Source organism: Schistocerca cancellata, chromosome 12 (genome assembly GCF_023864275.1).
Source record: "Schistocerca cancellata isolate TAMUIC-IGC-003103 chromosome 12, iqSchCanc2.1, whole genome shotgun sequence".
Classification (NCBI taxonomy): Eukaryota; Metazoa; Arthropoda; class Insecta; order Orthoptera; family Acrididae; genus Schistocerca; species Schistocerca cancellata.
Window position 1 is genome coordinate 15,844,688 of NC_064637.1, and position 18,600 is coordinate 15,863,287.

General features: G+C 43.2%; 1 protein-coding gene across 1 annotated transcript in view; it reads left to right on the top strand.

Annotated features, from left to right (window-relative positions):
• Positions 1-18,600, top strand: part of LOC126109828 (acetylcholinesterase-like) — a 701,016-nt gene that overhangs the window by 412,949 nt on the left and 269,467 nt on the right. The window contains exon 8 of the mRNA XM_049914883.1: positions 9,256-9,408. Within this exon, the coding sequence (XP_049770840.1) occupies positions 9,256-9,408 (153 nt within the window). The remainder of the gene's footprint in view (positions 1-9,255; positions 9,409-18,600) is intronic.

Below are 18,600 nucleotides of genomic sequence, written 5' to 3' on the forward strand. Positions count from 1 at the left end.
CACTGGGAAAATCCGGCAAAGCTTTGCACACATGTGTTGGGCAGTGTCTCTAGTATGCCCGTCGATCATGTAGCGTCGCTCTTTACGGTTTTGAGTGAACAGTGAGCTCGTAAAGATGCGTAGGGAATAGCGTCTCCCGCCAAGTACGAGGGCATGGTTAGAGATTTCGCCTGTGTCACGCAGCCCACATAAGACAACTGTCGAGCAGTTCCTTCTTCGTGCCAATACTCGGGCACACACTGCAGGGGCAATGAAGACCCTCCTGCAGCGTTGAGAAGTGTTTAATCACCCACAATACTGTCCGTAATTGGTCCCCTCTCCCTGAGTCTCATCTCTGCTCACAAGAACCGCTGGCTATGAAGACAAAATTTTTCCACAGACAACGAGCTGCAAACCAGTGCAGGTAACTGGCCGAAAGCACAGGCGGCTGCTTTCTATGATGAGGATATTGGAAAGCTGATACAACACTACGACAACACTCGAAGTTGGAGCGGCGGCTATGTAGAGAAGTAGGTGGAAGGTGTACCTAACTGTTGCAAATAAAACGTTTCTGGTTTTCTTTGTGGTTTCCATTTCGTGACCGATCGGAACTTACTTTCTCGACAACCTTCGTATATCTAAATGAGGTGGGTTTGTTTTGCAAACGAACTAATTATTTTCTACAGAATACACCATTATCGTCGACATAATACTGCCATTTGTCTCGAAGGTTATAAATGCCATTCTTCCAGAATGTGGAGGGTTTTCAGGTTGATGTGCTCTTCAAGGTTCGGTTCCCAGTCGCCTAAGGAGATGAGGCGTTTTCCATTCAGGAAATTCTGGTGGAAATGGAAAAGATCATAGTCTGAAGAGGCAATGTCTGTCGAATACGGCGGCTGGGGTAACACATCCCACTCAAAAGAACGCAGCCTTTGGAGGGTCCCCATAGAGGTATATGGTCTGGTGTTGTCTTGGTGAGAGACGAGATCGTGTCCCAGATCTGGCCGTTTCTCATCAGTGACTACCTTCAGACGATCCAACTGAAGAACTTCGTAATACAGGACGACACTGTAGTCCCACAAGATAAGTAGCACAATCTTTCTCGGGTGCATCCCTGGTTTAGGAACTTTTTTGGTGGCTGCCCTCTCTTGAGCTATAATTTACTCTTCCGAAGTACACGAGCCATCTCTCATCTGGAGTTACCAGTCGTTCCAGAAAAGCAGCATTCTGATTGCGTCTCAATAAAGCGTCACAGACGGACACGCGCTGAATCAAATTCGCTTAATTCAGTTCGTGATGAACCCATACATCGCCAATATTTACGTAAGCCAGCTTCTTCAAGTTCCTGGCTACAGTCGTACGAGCGACATTGATCTCGAATGCCAGCACCCGAGTTTTCATTTGCGGATTGTTGACTGTCACGTCATTAAGCCGTTCCATGTCCGTAACCGTTGGCCGTCCAGATCGATGATTGTCTGTTAGGACGAAGTTCCCAGCTCGAAATCAGTTAAACTACCTCTGACATGCTCGAACCATTACTCCATCGTCCCTGTATATAACACACCCCTTCTGTTGGCATTGTGAGGCGGTTTTCTCCTTACGCTATAAAAACAGCATAATTTGTCGGAAATGTTTCTCCTTCTTTCCATTGTTTGTGAACAAACATTCACACTGTTCCATAGAACGCCAGCCACAAACACACATTACCTTGTGCTTCTACGTCGTAGGGGCGGTTAGACAACTGTGTCACCCTTGAGGGGGAGGGGCTGCTACACGGCTGTTTCAGGGTTTTCAGGCGCTATAGATGGAACGTGCGAGTAAAACGAACGAACTTAAGAAATAACCCAAAACAATGAAAGCGTGAGTAATTTCGCATTCTGTCGAACTCACATCATTACATCAGCAGTGAAGAAGCATGAAAAGCACAGAACGTGTCGTTACGCACGAATACGAGAGCTAACGTTTTAAGCGTTTAGCTGCGGTCAGCCCCTGCCCCTCTAGGCTACCCGCCACGCGGTGCGGTTTTGCGGTTGCCCTACATACGGCTGCAGGCGGAATGACATTTCCCATCTCGCTTTCGCTTCATCGTTTCGACAGTGTGATGCTTGGCTCCTCTTGAGTACGAGTTGCCAAAAGATGAGGTCTCCAAATACCGCTTCAACGATTTAACCTCAGCTGAGTGTTTCAGTTTTAGGTAAAACGAGAGTCGTTTATGAAATACTCATGGATTCGAATGGAGATCATTTCGTCAATAACGCGAATAAAATATTTATGTAAGTTATTTTCTTCGTTGGTGCCCTTAATCCTACTGATCTGGTGCAGCTCTCCAGACTAGTCAATCCTATGCAAGACTGTTCATCTTTGCATTACTACCGCAATCCACATTGGTCTGAATCTGCTTACTCTATTCATCTCATTATCTACCTCTACAATTTTTACATCCCTTCCCTTTCACATTTCCCCCCGCTATGAAATTTAGTATTCCTTAATGTCCCAGGGTGTGTCGAATTAATCTATCCCACCTTTTAATAAAGTTTCTAATGTGTGTACCTCTTCATTAGTTATCTCATCTAATTGAGTCAGCATTCTTCTGTAATGTCATATATGAAGTGCTTTTCTCTTTATGTCTACACTGTAAGGATGCCTTAGATATAAATATTGTTGGATGGGTATAAAATCATTAGAAAGAGTGTTCGCGCAGAATGATTACTTGTGTAACTGCAGCTGCCTAAATTTTGATTAACATCTGGCTTAAGTATTTTTGCATGATTGCACACCGAATACTGCAACACTACGAAAGGGACGAAAAATACTGACATTCTGAGATCTTGTGTTTTCTGACGGATACCACGCCCAGTATTTCGACACCGTCACTCGTCCTCATCACGTGATACCTGCGACTGAAGTAATTCACGGCGTGAAAATACCCAGACTACACACGGTGTCCCAGTAGGAATGATCAGTTTTCTGGTATATGAAAGAAGCGACAATTTTAGCACAAATCATCGTATGCCCATTTCTCCTACTCCGAATGGTTTCCGCGGCAGAGCAGTATTTAAATGTCCATTGTTATTTATTTTCTGCATTATTCAATACACTAAGGAACAGAAGTCGAGGGATACCTTCAAATATCACGTCGGACCTCCTTTTCATCGACGTACTGCAGCAACTGGACGTGGTCTGAAAAAGCCCCCTGCAAAAGTATTCAGCCACGACGGCTCTATAGCCGTCCACCATTCCAAATGTGTCACCGGTGCAGGAGTTTGTGGACGAAGTGACGTCTTGATTATGTTCCATAAATATACAGTGGGATTCATGTCAGGCGATGTGGGTGGCCGAGTCATTCGCTCGAATTGTACAGAATATTCTTCAAATCAATTGCGAAGAATTGGGGCCTGGTGACATGTCGCATTGTACTCCACGAAAATTTCATTTGTGTTTGCCAACATGTATGGCTGCAAATGGTGTCCAAGTAGCCGAAGGTAACAGTTTTCAGTCAATGGTAGGTTCAGTCGGACCAGAGGACTCAGTCGATTCCATGGACACACAGCCCATAACATTATGGAGCCACCGCCAGTGCCTTGCTGGCATCTACATCGACATCTACATCTACATACATACTCCGCTATTCACCATGCGGTGCGTGGCGGAGGGAGCCTCGTACCACAACTACAATCTTCTCTCCCTGTTCCACTCCTAAACAGAACGAGGGAAAAATGACTGCCTATATGCCTCTGTACGAGCCCTAATCTCTCTTATCTTTGTGGTCTTTCCGCGAAATGTAAGTTGGCGGCAGTAAAACTGTACTGCAGTCAGCCTCAAATGCTGGTTCTCTAAATTTCCTCAGTAGCGATTCACGAAAAGAACGCCTCCTTTCCTCTAGAGACTCCCACCCGAGTACCTGAAGCATTTCCGTAATACTCGCGTGATGATCAAACCTACCAGTAGCAAATCTAGCAGCCCGCCTCTGAATTGCTTCTGTCCTCCCTCAATCCGACCTGATAGGGGTCCCAAACGCTTGGGTCCATGGCTTCGTGCGGTGTGCGTCATACTTGAACCGTACCATCAGCTCTTACCAATTGAAATCGGGACTCATCTCACAAGGCCGCGGTTTTACAGTCGTCTAGGATCTAACAGGTAATGTCACGAACCCATGAGAGGCGCTGCAGGCGATGACGTGCTGTTAGCAGGGGCTCTCACGTCTGTTGTCTCATGCCGTACACCTTTAACATCAAATTTCGCCGAAGTGTCATAATGTATAAGTTCGTCGTACGTCCTTTATTGGTTTCTGTGGTTATTTCACACTGTGTTGCTTGTCTGTTATCACTGACACCTCTACGCAAACGCCGCTGCCCTCGGTCGTTAAGTGAAGGCCGTCGACCACTGCGTTGTTCCGCGGTGAGAGAGATTGCCTGAAATTCGGCACTCTCGGCACATTCTTCACCCTGTGGATCTCGGAATATTGAATTCCATTTCCGAAATGAAGTGTCCCGTGCGTCTGCCTGCAATCACCATGCCGCGTTCGAAGTCTGTTAATTCCAGTCGTGCTGCCATAATCTCGGAGGAAATGTTTTCGTGTGAGAGAACTGAATACAAAAGATAGCTACGTCAATGCGCTGCCCTTTTATACGAGGGTTCGAACTTCAGTAGAGGCAACTATTTATTTACGGCTCATACAAAATAGATACGTGTTTCAAAGTTTTCTTGACCTTCAAAGTAGTGACCAGCATTGTGTATAACCAGTTGCCAGCGATGTGGAAGTCGTAGCATAATCTTAGCAGTGCCAGTTGTGTTGACCGAGCGGCGCGGTCTAATGCCCGAAGTACTTGTAGCAGTTCTGAAATGAATGCCTTGGAGTGTTTACTAGGCGTAGGTTGTGTTCCAAAAATGAACAGCATAGACACAGAAGTTATCATACTTTCTCCAGGCCCTGACCATCATTTTGCAGGACATTGCTCAAGCACTTACAGTACAAGCTGTTACTGGGGCTGCTGAATGATATACCACTTAGGGATTACAATTACAAATAAACTAAATTGGAACCATTACATAGATAATATTGAGGGTAGAGCTAACCAGAGACTGCGATTCATTGACAGAACACTTAGAAAGTGCAACAGGTCTACTAAAGAGACTGCTTACACCACACTTGTCCGCCTTATTCTGGAGTATTGCTGTGTGGTGTGGGATCCGCATGAGATGGGACCGACGGATGACATCTAAAAAGAACAAAGAAGGGCAGCTCGTTTTGTATTATCGCGAAATGGGGGAGATCGTCTCACAGACGTTATACGTGAATAGGAGTGGCAATCTTTAAAACGAAGGCGTTTTTCGTTGCGACGGGATCTTCTCATGAAATTTCAATCACCAGTTTTCTCCTCGTATTGCGAAAACATTCTGTTGGCACCCACCTGCATAGGGAGAAATGATAATCACGATAAAATGAAATAAATCAGGGCTCCCACAGAAAAATTTAAGTGCTCGTTTTTCCCGCGTGCCGTTCGAGAGTGCAACGGTAGAGAGACATCTTGAAGGAGGTACACTAAACCCTCTACCTGGCACTTTATCGTGAATAGCAGAATAATCTCGTAGATATAGATGTAGACTGCACTCCGCTGACTTAAGCCCTCGTGAGTTCAGCTCGATTTCTACACTGGAGGAAACATTTCACGACATTCGCTTCAGAACTGCTACATATCCGTCGGGCAATAGACCCTGCCGCTCGAACTGTCAACACAACTGGCACTGCTAAGAGTATCCTACGACTTCCACATCGCTGGCAACGGGTTATACACAATGCTGGTGATTGCTCTGAAGGTCAGTAAAACTTTGAAACACGTATCTATTTTGGATGAACTGTAAATAAATAGTTGACACTATTAAAGTTCCAACCCTCGTACTAACGCCATATGCGGTAGTGCAAATCACTATCACATGACTTTTGTGACCTCAATGTATATTACCAGGTTTACACATGTACTACAATTAGTAAAGTTACAACATTATTTTTTAAAGTATGTTTAAAAATACATATTTTGAACAAATTCTCCTGTAACATTATCGTTCACGTCCCATTACATCTGTTGCTCACTCGACTATAAGTTCTCGAATATCCCATCGTCACCTTCAGTGCTTTTGTGTACTGTCAGGAGAACATGTTTGGGTTTGCTGGTCTGAGTGCCTCTGCACGTCCCCTAATGGGGAAAGGAGCGCCCACGATGCGACCAAGCAGCTCACCTCGCCTATTCACCATTCATTTCCAAACCTCGGACATCATCCAACCCCGTAAACAAAACTCTAACGGCGAAAGGTCTACCTATCTTGTCAGTCAGTTAACTGTACCACAACGACCAGTCCAGTGACCAGGGTATGTGCGCACGAGATGTTGCCTAAGACGTCTGGTACATTGTGGATGGGCTCAGTTATGCAGGAAGTACATGGCAAAGGAACGTCCTGGAGGTGTTGAATGAACGAATTTTCCAAAAAACGCATGTTACTGTGTTCCGCCATTCGCTTCCTTAAAAACGCTTGGACCTGTCAGGATGTCACCGATCGTGCCGTACCAAAACTTGAGCGAAAAATGAACCTGAAACAGGGTTCTGCTGCGGTATGTGGAGTTTCCTGTGACCATTGGTAATCGATAATTATCATGTATGTTGTCGATTCTACTCCGTATGAACGTGGCTTCATCAGTGAATAGTATTAACAAAAGCAAATGACGATTGCTTTTAACCAGGTACAAAATTCAAGTAGTTTGCCATTCTCGCCCATGTGAAGATTGTAGACTCGCCCTTTGTGAAAGAGGACAAGTTAGCCACGTGTAACGTTCGTAATAGCCGTGTTTCTGGGACACTGATACAGTACGTGCAGAAATTCACCGTGTGCTGGCAGTGGGACTACGCTGCAACACTGCAATGCTGTATGTCTGTTTCTGCACAGGTTTGTGAACTACACGTTCAGAAGAAAAATGGAAACTTTCAAGGAGACTTGGTTCACAGAATGTGCTGACGATTCTGGTAGACTGTCTACGATAAGATTCGACATTTCGGAAGTGTACATTAAATGTGTGCTATCTCAAAAACCATTATGAATCGGACATATGTCCATATTTATATTGTTGCTTCAGATAATCGTCCTGTCATATCCCTGAATATTGACCACAGCTCCTGGAACATCCTATATTCATGCAGTATTTGAGAATGAAAGCACTTAGTATCTTCCAACGTACTTTTCTTTACTTTTTCTCGCTTACAACTATCATTCAATTGAGTAAGTCAATATTCGTCGGAAGCTGTAATGTTAAATTACAGTTTAATGAATTACCTTTTATAATTTACTTTTGCAAGGCCAAATCCAAAATACAGCGTTATTCTAAATGATGGAGTCATTTTCAGAACTTCGTATTTATTCAGGCACAAATCGAAAATGAACAAGATTTACGCCAAAGAAAAGAGGAAGTTTCAAAGATTTTTTCATAATCTGATATATGGAGTGTCCACTTGATCTTAAAGACCGAGAGTAGAGCTGTTGGTTTTCTGATCTGTGATGTGAAATTAAATGAACTATAGTGTGTAAGTTTTGGTCTATTTCCGCTGTTTGTAAATGACACTCTATTTTCTGCATTTTCAGTCTAGATGGAAATCGAACCAATGCAAGAGGCGAACCGTGCCTGCTCTTTATCACTGGTTTCGTACATATTTATGGCATATGCCGTGCTAGACCAGGAATGAAAGTAACAAAAGAGGGAGCATCAGATGGCTAAGTGTTCACAAAAAATGTGGATTTCACTGCGGGTCAGGTGAGGCATGAGCCATTCAGGTTAAGAGTAGTTTCCGGGCAGTGTCTGGCACAGCGGAAAGAGTACAGACTGGCAACCAGAGGGTCGGTGAGTTGAGTCCCAACACACACGTCTTTTAAGTATTAAGGTTACTTACACTGCAAATAAACCGAAATAATGTTTTATATATTGTGTTTATTATTATTTTCATAAAAGGCATCAAGAGGTAAGGAAGGGGAAATTTTGAACTGCAAATAAATTTTAAAGTTGGAATCGTAAGGTATTCACAAAAACTTCGCATATAAAATTATATACTTCTATTATTTTCCAGTTCATAGTTTACACGTGCTAGGGTCATATTCATCATGAAACAGAGGAAGAAGTAATTTTCTCGATATTTGGCACACATTATAGATGCCGATTATTTATAATTACTTAGTTAGCCTACTTTAATTTTTTCTATAAAATAAGAAACTTGGTTTATATTCATATAAGGTTCTCTTTCATTACACTGCATAGCAGCAAACCACATGTAACGCATCACTTCGCCAAATATTGGCGACGAGCCGTATTTTGTTGCAGTTTCACAGAAAGTGAATTATTCTTCTCTTTTGACCAGATGCGTTTTGAAGCTTTTTGATCATATTCCTTACCTGACGATAAAAACAGAGAAAACAGACATCTTAAGTTTGCACTAGGGAGGAAACCACTTTAATATTCCATCACGGCAATACTTCTTAATCTTGAAAAATCTCTTCGCATAACTGTGAATTTGATTGTCTTCACTGCGACTCAGTTAACAGAAGAAGTTTATTCTCCTGCATATGAGGCTAGTTAAATTTTTTTTTGGTATAATGTTGTTGTACGTTTCCAACTTCTGATGGACTAATGACGATAGCCCTATGTTTTGCCAAGTACTCATACAGCGAATTTTCCTTTACATTTACTTCCCCTTCAGTTTATCGAAATAATTAAACCATGGGGAACGTTATTTCTTTTTATTGGCTGTATAAGTAACGTAAAAATCTATGGAAAAAGAAAAAAAAGAATTCTGCGCAGGGAGTCGACCCCACGACCCTGAGATTACCGTTGTGTACTCTTTCCCCTGCGTCAGCCTTGACTGGAAAGTACCGCAACATAAATGGCTGATTCCTCGCTCATCTGCAAGAGAAATGCTGTTTTTCCTAAACGCTAGGCCATCTGAATCTCCAGTCACTTTCATTTTTGGCCAGTCCCTGCATATACCGTAAATCGGGGCAAAATCTGTGATGACAAGTAGGCGTGGTCCCCTTTGAGAACGATATAATGAGTGGAATTTCTTCTCCACATTCACAGATCGGTGTGTTACCACATCCCACTCAATGTAAACGGTTGGGGTTGAAATGTTAACAGGTGCAGAACACTTCCAGTAGGGACAATGCCACACATGCTGAGTATATTCCTAATGCTCAGAGAGCGTGGTAACTGATTGTGTGCTCTGCTCTCTCATGGCTGTGCAGTACACGGACTGGGAGCAGCTGGGAGATGGTTACCTCAACCAGAGGATGGTTTCGGACGCCGTCGGCGACTACTTCTTCATCTGCCCCAGCAACCTGTTCGCCACCAAGATGGCGGCTCGCGGCGCCACCGTCTACTACTACTACTTCACGCAGGTAAGTCTGGAATCGTTACTGCACCACTACTACTACTAGTACTAGTTCAACCACGTAGGTCTGCAGCTTACAAGACACACTCCTGCTTTTCCAGTTTACAATACTAGCGCCACAGGAGAGGCAAATGTGGAGCAGATGTTACATAGATTGATTCGGACAGCGTCATGGAACCGTACATTAAATGGCGTTAATATCGTTTGTAAAATAATGATAAAACGCTTTTGATTGAATTTTCTCATTCGAGTAAACTGAAGGATGATCTGTTTAATTGTTAAAAACCATTCATCATCCAAGATCGCGTAAGACAACCAGTTTCAACATGTGTTGTTATCGTCAGGTCTATAAGGTCTTTGATATAAAAGTTTTAGTTTGGTATTATCCATTTGGCATCTAGCGTGTGAGGACAGCATAGAATGAACGTTTTACATCAAAAAATTTTAAGGTATGTAAATGTACATTTCCGATTTTTATAATACCAATCCAAAACTTTTATATCAAATATTACATCTTAATTTACGATACATATTCCATGTATATGCACTTTCTTACAGACTTGAAGATGACAGGTAGTCTCTTGAAACCGGTTGTCTGATATAAAAGAATATTTTATGCGATGTTGAATGCTTTTTAAGGATAAAGCGTTTTGTATACCATTTTTGTTTATTCTTTTTTAAGTTTCGCTCAGTAATGTTTGAGTGTATATATATATATATATATATATATATATATATATATATATATATATATAATGTTGTAGAATGGTACAGTGGCAACTTTAGGACATTTGCGTGCGCTTCTCTCTAATAGTAGAATCGAAATGTTTCTTCAAAAAATTTCTACATATCGTCTTCCTCTACGGAAGGTATGACATAAGAAACTAAGCAGAGATGTGCATACGATCCTTACTAGTGAGTTTACGTTACCGCAGGCCGTGGTTACACACTGAATTACTACATAACATTTTATTAACAATTAACAACGTAATTTTGTGTTCACGCTAGGAGGAGAGCGAGATGTTACAAGTCACTGCTACTACTACTACTATGGGAGAGGTGCCTGTATTACACCAGCATCTAATGTGTACCGCTGCTATGAAACTCGTACCTCTTGTACTCTCCGATATTTAGTGATATCAGCTTAAACTACCTGCTTCTTGGAGTTATATGGCAAGCTATAAGTTCTGTGTATTGAGGGAAGATTGTCTCAAAACGGCATTCGTTTTGCTGTGATTTTCATCAAAATTTTTGTGTATGTGGCGGAGCGAACTATTGTTATAAGGCAAGCGGCGGCAAACGGGATTATATTTCGAGAGGGGGAGGGGAGGGCAAACCGGAAAGATTATTTTACCCAGTTTGACTTTTTATACACTACTGACCATTAAAATTGCTACACCAAGAAGAAATGCAGATATAAACGTGTATTCATTGTACAAATATATTATACTAGAACTGACATGTGATTACATTTTCACGCAGTTTGGGTGCGTAGATCCTGAGAAATCAGTACCCAGAACAACCACCTCTGGCCGTAATAACGGCCTCGTTACGCCTGGGCGTTTAGTCACACAGAGCTTGGACGGCGTGTACAGGTACAGCTGCCCATGCAGCTTCAACACGATACCACAGTTCATCAACAGTAGTGACTGGCGTATTATGACAAGCTAGTTGCTCGGCCACCATTGACCAGACGTTTTCAGTTGGTGAGAGATCTGGAGAATGTGATGGCCAGGGCAGCAGTCGAACATTTTCTGTATCCAGAAAGGCCCGTACAGGACCTGCAATATGCGGTCGTGCATTATCCTGCTGAAATGTAGGGTTTCGCAGGGATCGAATGAAGGGTATAGCCACGGCTCGTAACACATCTGAAATGTAACGTCCACTGTTCAAAGTGCCGTCAATGCGAACAAGAGGTGACCGAGACGTGTAACCAGTGGCACCCCATACCATCACGCCGGGTGATACGCCAGTATGGCGATGACGAATACACGCTTCCAATGTGCGTTCACCGCGATGTCGCAAAACACGGATGCGACCATCGTGATGCTGTAAACAGAACCTGGGTTCATCCGAAAAAATGACGTTTTGCCATTCGTGCACCCTGGTTCGTCGTTGAGTACACCATCGCAGGCGCTCCTGTCTGTGATGCAGCGTCAATGGTAACCGCAGCCACGGTCTCCGAGCTGATAGTCCATGCTGCTGCAAACGTCGTCGAACTGTTCGTGCAGATGGTTGTTGTCTTGCAAACGTCCCCATCTGTTGATTCAGGGATCGATACGTGGCTGCACGATTCGTTACAGCCATGCGGATAAGATGCCTGTCATCTCGACTGCTAGTGATACGAGGCCGTTGGGATCCAGCACGGTGTTTCGTATTAACCTCCTGAACCCACCGATTCCATATTCTGCTAACAGTCATTGGATCTTCACCAACGCGAGCAGCAATGTCGCGATACGATAAACCGCAATCGCGATAGGCTACAATCCGACCATTATCAAAGTCTGAAACGTGATGGTACGCATTTATCCTCCTTACACGAGGCATCACAACAGCGTTTCACCAGGCAACGCCGGTCAACTGCTGTTTGTGTATGAGAAATCAGTTGCAAACTTTCCTCATGTCAGCACGTTGTAGGTGTCGCCACCGGCACCAACCTTGTGTGAATGCTCTGAAAAGCTAATCATTTGCATACCACAGCATCTACTTCCTGTCGGTTAAATTTAGCGTCTGTAGCACATCATCTTCGTGGTGTTGCAATTTTAATGGCCAGTAGTGTATTGTAATATAAATACAGATTCCATTAAACCTTATAATAGAGTGGACAGGCGGACAGGAATTGATTTGCTGTTTTCATTCGCGTTAAATGATCCATAAGCATCTCAAATTTTCGCATAATTTCTACATAAATACCTATTTAATTTACAGTAGTGTTAGTGAAGTATGCAGTTCATTGTTTATTAGGTTATTGTTGGGTTTCTGTTGTAGAACTCATGTACGTAACCTGCTCTCACTAAGTTGGTTACTGTACATGAAAGTATTTGAAATATATAAAGCTACACATGAAATTTTACAGTTTTTTTCTCGGGATTGACTGGCTATGCACTTTCCTATTCTGTGAGTGAGCACCCTTCAGGTGTACTACAATTTTACCTAGGCTTACCCCAATGAATTACCCAGGTCGTACTTTACCCTTTTAGCATTATCATTTAACGTAACCTACCTTGATTCTTTCTTGAAGTCAATGGATGGATGCGCTTTCTGTCCGGAACTGTTATTATGAAGAACCGGGGATCAAACACATGTCACTATGATTTAGAATTACCAAGTAGCTTTAGTTGAAAACAGTGTACTCCAAGGTGATCTCGGATCTGTGTTTCACACTTTACACTCAGAATCGATACTGACTGTTTCTTGCTGGCTTTGGAAGAGAGGTAGCTGTATATCTCGTTATATAAATTTTTCTGGGTTATAAATGTTTATAATGTAGATGAAATGCTAAATTGCGTTTCACTTTTGAAGTTTTGATATAAAGAATTAAATGATTAGTGCTACTCGCAATAATTGCAGTGGTTGGAGATGCTATCGTGACCCTGTTTCTAACTGCAGCACAATTTAAGTAAGGCTGCAAAATATTGAATTCGCTCTTTTATCAAACTGACTTCTTCATTGACAACAAGTTAGCACACTGCACTCCCATTCGGGAGGATGGCGGTTCAAACCCGCGTCTGGTAATCGAGATTTAGATTTTTCACGATTTTTCTTAATCGCTCCAGAAAAATGCCGGGATTGTTCATTTGAAACGACGCGGCCGATTTCTTTCTCCATCGTTGACACAATTCGAGCTAGTGCTCCATCTCTAGTGACCTAGATGTCGACGGGACGTTAAACCCAATCACCCTCTTTTCTTCCTTCATTGATAACACGCAAGTTATACTGAACAAACTGAAAACTTACTCCCAGTAGCTAACTGCTGAGTCGAAAGCTGTCTTATAAGTTGATCGATAGAAAAATTCCTAGTTAAGTTACTCCGATGTACTGTCGTCACTTTTTTATGTGGTTGAAGGTGCTTACTTTGATACGAGTGGACAGGGGCTTGAAGATCACTTTGATAAGTGTCTTCCACTCCACTCTTCGTGCTAAACTTATTCGATATTTTTGTTTTTCTACGTGAAAGGCAGCTATTTACTTCACACAAGTTTTCAACCTTGAGTCTATTCCGTTCTATTCCGAAATAGCCCAGACGCAGCGCTGTTGCACCTACAGTTTTCGTAGTATGCCTAATTATGGCACTGAGACTTGAGACAAAGAAAGCTCATTAGCTCAAACCTGTCATTGGAGCCTCATATAGTTTTGTGGATATTCCTCTACTGTTTTTTGCACTTGAAACTCCTTTGACTTGAAACTCAGTCATAATCAAGAATAATTAATATTAAAAAAAGCCGTTTGGTACTGGAAAATTTCCATTGTACTCAGTATAAGCCCAAACATTTGGGGCGGGGCCACAGGAACTCTGGGCCGCCCACCCATGAGCCTCAAGGTGGGAGTCAACGAACTGCTCTGTTTATGGCTGAATATATGTAGAATAACGACTCTTCAGAATACCATGAATCTGTATTTCCTGGGACTTGAGTGTACAAAATTCATAAAGAAAAGATGGTGACGTTGCCTATAATATGCCACTACATTTTCGATATTGAACCGGTAGAATTTAAGAAATGTGCTCCTACAGTGAGCTATAAGAAATGCGTCTATCCTAAGTAGTGCAACGTAATGTTGAGAAAAGATGTGATGGAACTCTCTAATGATTTCTTTGTCCTAAACTATTCATTAATTGTTTTGTATTACAATATTGCAACTGAAAGGTTTAGAGAAAGTGGAGGACAAATGAATAGCATTTAGCAGTAACACTATATTTAACTGGGTATCATGGGTTATATGAATATGCAGACATAAAAACGTAAACGGCGGTATAAAAATTTCTGGGTACAGAAAAAATATTCTCCTCCTCCCCCGCCCTCTATGCCCATCTCCTCCTTCTCCTCCTTTATCTATTTCCTTTACAGCCATCTCTCTCTTCTGTTCTCTCTCTTTGTCCATCCCCTCCTCCATCCATCTCAATCCTCCATCACTCATGCCCATCCACATATGTAGCCCTTGCAAAAGGGGTCGATAAATCAGGTCTGCTTCTTCAAGAACACATCATGCCACGCAACGTACATACAAGGGGATTCAAAACAGTACTTTGCACCCGATGTATAGTACACCATTCAAGGCAGGTGGATATGGAAGGTCAATGCTATTCTTACACAACATGCCTCTGATGCAGATCAGTGTGCACTTTGTAGACTGCCCAGCAGAGCAAGTGGATGAGGTAGGTATGTACTACCTCCATAACACACGTCATGCAGTACAGACCACATGTCAGCGGCTCATCTACATTTACATACATACTCCGTAATCCACCATACGGTGCGTGGCGGAGGGTACCTCGTACCACAACTAGCATCTTTTCTCCCTGGTCCACTCCCAAACAGAACGAGGGAAAAATGACTGTCTACATGCCTCTGTACGAGCCCTAATCTCTCTTATCTTATCTTTGTGATCTTTCCGCGAAATGTAAGTTGGCGGCAGTAAAACTGTACTGCAGTCAGCCTCAAATGCTGGTTCTCTAAATTTCCTCAGTAGCGATTCACGAAAAGAACGCCTCCTTTCCTCTAGAGACTCCCACCCGAGTTCCTGAAGCATTTCCATAACACTCGCGTGATGATCAAACCTACCAGTAACAAATCTAGCAGCCCGCCTCCGAATTGCTTCTATGTCCTCCCTCAACCCGACCTAATAGGGATCCCAAAGGCTAGAGCAGTACTCAAGAATAGGTCGTATTAGTGTTTTATAAGCGGTCTCCTTTACAGATGAACCACATCTTCCCAAAATTCTACCAATGAACCGAAGACGACTATCTGCCTTCCCCACAACTGCCATTACATGCTTGTCCCACTTCATATCGCTCTGCAATGTGAAACCCAACTATTTAATCGATGTGACTGTGTCGAGCGCTACACTACTAATGGAGTATTCAAACATTACCGGATTCTTTTTCCTATTCACCTGCATTAATTTACATTTATCTATATTCAGAGCTAGCTGCCATTCTTTACACCAATCACAAGTCCTGTCCAAGTCATCTTGTATGCTCCTACAGTCACTCAACGACGACACCTTCCCGTACACCACAGCATCATCAGCAAACAGCCGCACCCTGCCATCTACGCTATCCAAAAGATCATTTATGTAGATAGAAAACAACATCGGACCTACCACACTTCCCTGGGGCACTCCAGATGATACCCTCACCTCCGATGAACACTCACCATCGAGGACAAAATGTACCATGTTTCGTCCACATATCCATTCCTATTGGAGCTAATAGGTTATAAACCACACAGTGCGAATTTCGTGAGACAAACAGTATGCATATCAGATTTAGTTGAACACACTCCACGGCTTCAGGAAGAGATTCTGGACATACCTATCTATATGCTTTAGCATAAATACTAAGCTGCTTCCCCTTTGATTACATTTGACACATGTGTTGAACACACCTCCTCTGCACCGTCTCTATGTGCATTTCTCCCCCTCTCCACCTCTCTCTATCTCCTCCTCCCCCTCCCCCCCCTCTCTCTCTCCCCCTCTCCACATGCACTGCTCCCCCTCTCTGTGTCTATTTCCTTCACCTCCTCTCTGTGACCAATCTTTCCCTTCCTGAACTGCTAATATTCTCCCTCTCTCTATGCAACTCTGCCTCACCCATTTACTTTTCCACTTGCCCACATTCCCTCTACACTTCCCATCTGCCTCATGCATCTCCAATTCCTACTCCCCCTGTCGATTTCTTCGTTTTGTCCAACCCCTTCTCTGTCCATCTCAGTCTGTCCCCCAGCCTTCCCAATACAGTTCAATAAAGCAAGCTGATGCTACTCCCACGATGCTCCTGTCATGCAGGGTGCGAATCATACGCCACCATTCAAACCAGGTTGATAAAGCAGAGTGATACTACTCCGAAACAACACAAATAACAGGACAGTCTACATGCCAGGACCAAAAAAAACCTTTTTTTGCCCCTAATATGTAGGCTGAACTACATAGCATGTTGGTTTAGTAGGCTGATAATATTCTCATACAACATGCCTGTCAAACAAGGCAGTCTATATGCCAGGGACTGGAGAAAACACGTTCTTGCCCATATCTCAACTTTTACTAGACAAAGGTTATAAACCCCACAATGCTAAAAATAATAAGACCTGCTGTTTCTGTGGGAAATTTGGTTGAAATTGATGGAGGGGTTTGGAAATAGGTTCCAGACGTACATATTCTGGCTCATTAATCACACGTTTGCAGAACAGTCACTGGAAGTAGTAACAGCTATAAAATACAGGGTGTCACAAAAACGTACGGCCAAACTTTCAGGAAACATTCCTCACACACAAAGAAAGAAAATATGTTACGTGGACATGTGTCCGGAAACGCTTACTTTCCATGTTAGAGCTCATTTTATTACTTCTCTTCAAATCACATTAATCATGGAATGGAAACACGCAGCAACAGAACGTACCAGCGTGACTTCAAACACTTTGTTACAAGAAATGTTCAAAATGTCCTCCGTTAGCGAGGATACATGCATCCACCCTCCGTCGCATGGAATGCCTGATGCCCTGATGCAGCCCTGGAAAATGGCGTATTGTATCACAACCGTCGACAATACGAGCACGAAGAGTCTCTACATTTGGTACCGGGGTTGCGTAGACAAGAGCTTTCAAATGCCCCCATAAATGAAAGTCAAGATGGTTGAGGTCAGGAGAGCGTGGAGGCCATGGAATTGGTCCGCCTCTACCAATCCATCGGTCACCGAATCTGTTGTTGAGAAGCGTACGAACACTTCGACTGAAATGTGCAGGAGCTCCATCGTGCATGTTGTGTCGCATTTGTAAAGGCACATGTTCTAGCAGCACAGGTAACGTATCCCGTATGAAATCATGATAACGTGCTCCATTGAGCGTAGGTGGAAGAACATGGGGCCCAATCGAGACATCACCAAGAATGCCTGCCCAAACGCTCACAGAAAATCTGTGTTGATGACGTGATTGCACAATTGCGTGCGGATTCTCGTCAGCCGACACATGTTTATTGTGAAAATTAACAATTTGATCACGTTGTACAGTACATACTGACGAAACTGAAATTAGCTCTTACATGGAAATTAAGCGTTTCCGGACACATGTCCACATAACATCTTTTCTTTATTTGTGTGTGAGGAATGTTTCCTGAAAGTTTGGCCGTACCTTTTTGTAATACCCGGTATATAGGAATATATGCACAGGCCAATTAATTGTGGCTAAAGCAGATGCAGACTGACATTCATTGGGAGAGTCCTCAGAAATATAGTCCATCAAAAAGGAAGTAGCTTATGAATGACTTGTTTGATCAACACTTGAATTTTGCTTGAGGCTCTTGGATCCGTATCAGATAGAATGAAATGGATAAGATCAAAGGAAGAGCTGTGCCCTTAATTGTAAGTTCACATGGTAAGTGCAGAAGCCATCTCCAGTGGCAGATGGTGCAAGAGAGGGGTTCTGCATCGTGATGTAAATTTCCGAGAGCATACATTCCTAGAAGAGAAGACCACAAATATAAAATCAGAGTGATTAGAGCCCACAAGGAGACTTACTAGCAGTCATTCTTATCGCGAACCACACACGAACATGGAATGTAACAGTGGTACAGAAAATACTCTCCGCCAGACACCACAAGGTGGGTCGTGGAGTATAGATTTAGATGGAGATATTGAAGTCTGAGGTTTGGCCGTTCAAGACCTGGGAGATCAGCTCATCGTCTGCCACGAAATACTTCCTTCCTCTGAGGAAAGAGGAAGTAGTCACTGGGTGCATATGCCAGGAGAATATAGGTGTCGAGACAAAATCTGACAGCCCAAAGGAGCAGCATGTTTAGCTGTGGCCTGTGCCGAATCAGCTGGGGCGTATCCGTGGGGTGTAAACATCCCTCTGATCATCTTCCGAGGCTCTTGTTCTGCACAGCCTCCCATGCCGTCATCAGGAGATTCCAGCAGTACTGTACGCTTACGGCTGTCATCTGTCAGCAGCGCGCTATGCGTCCCCTAGCCAGGTAATGGACGGCTCTC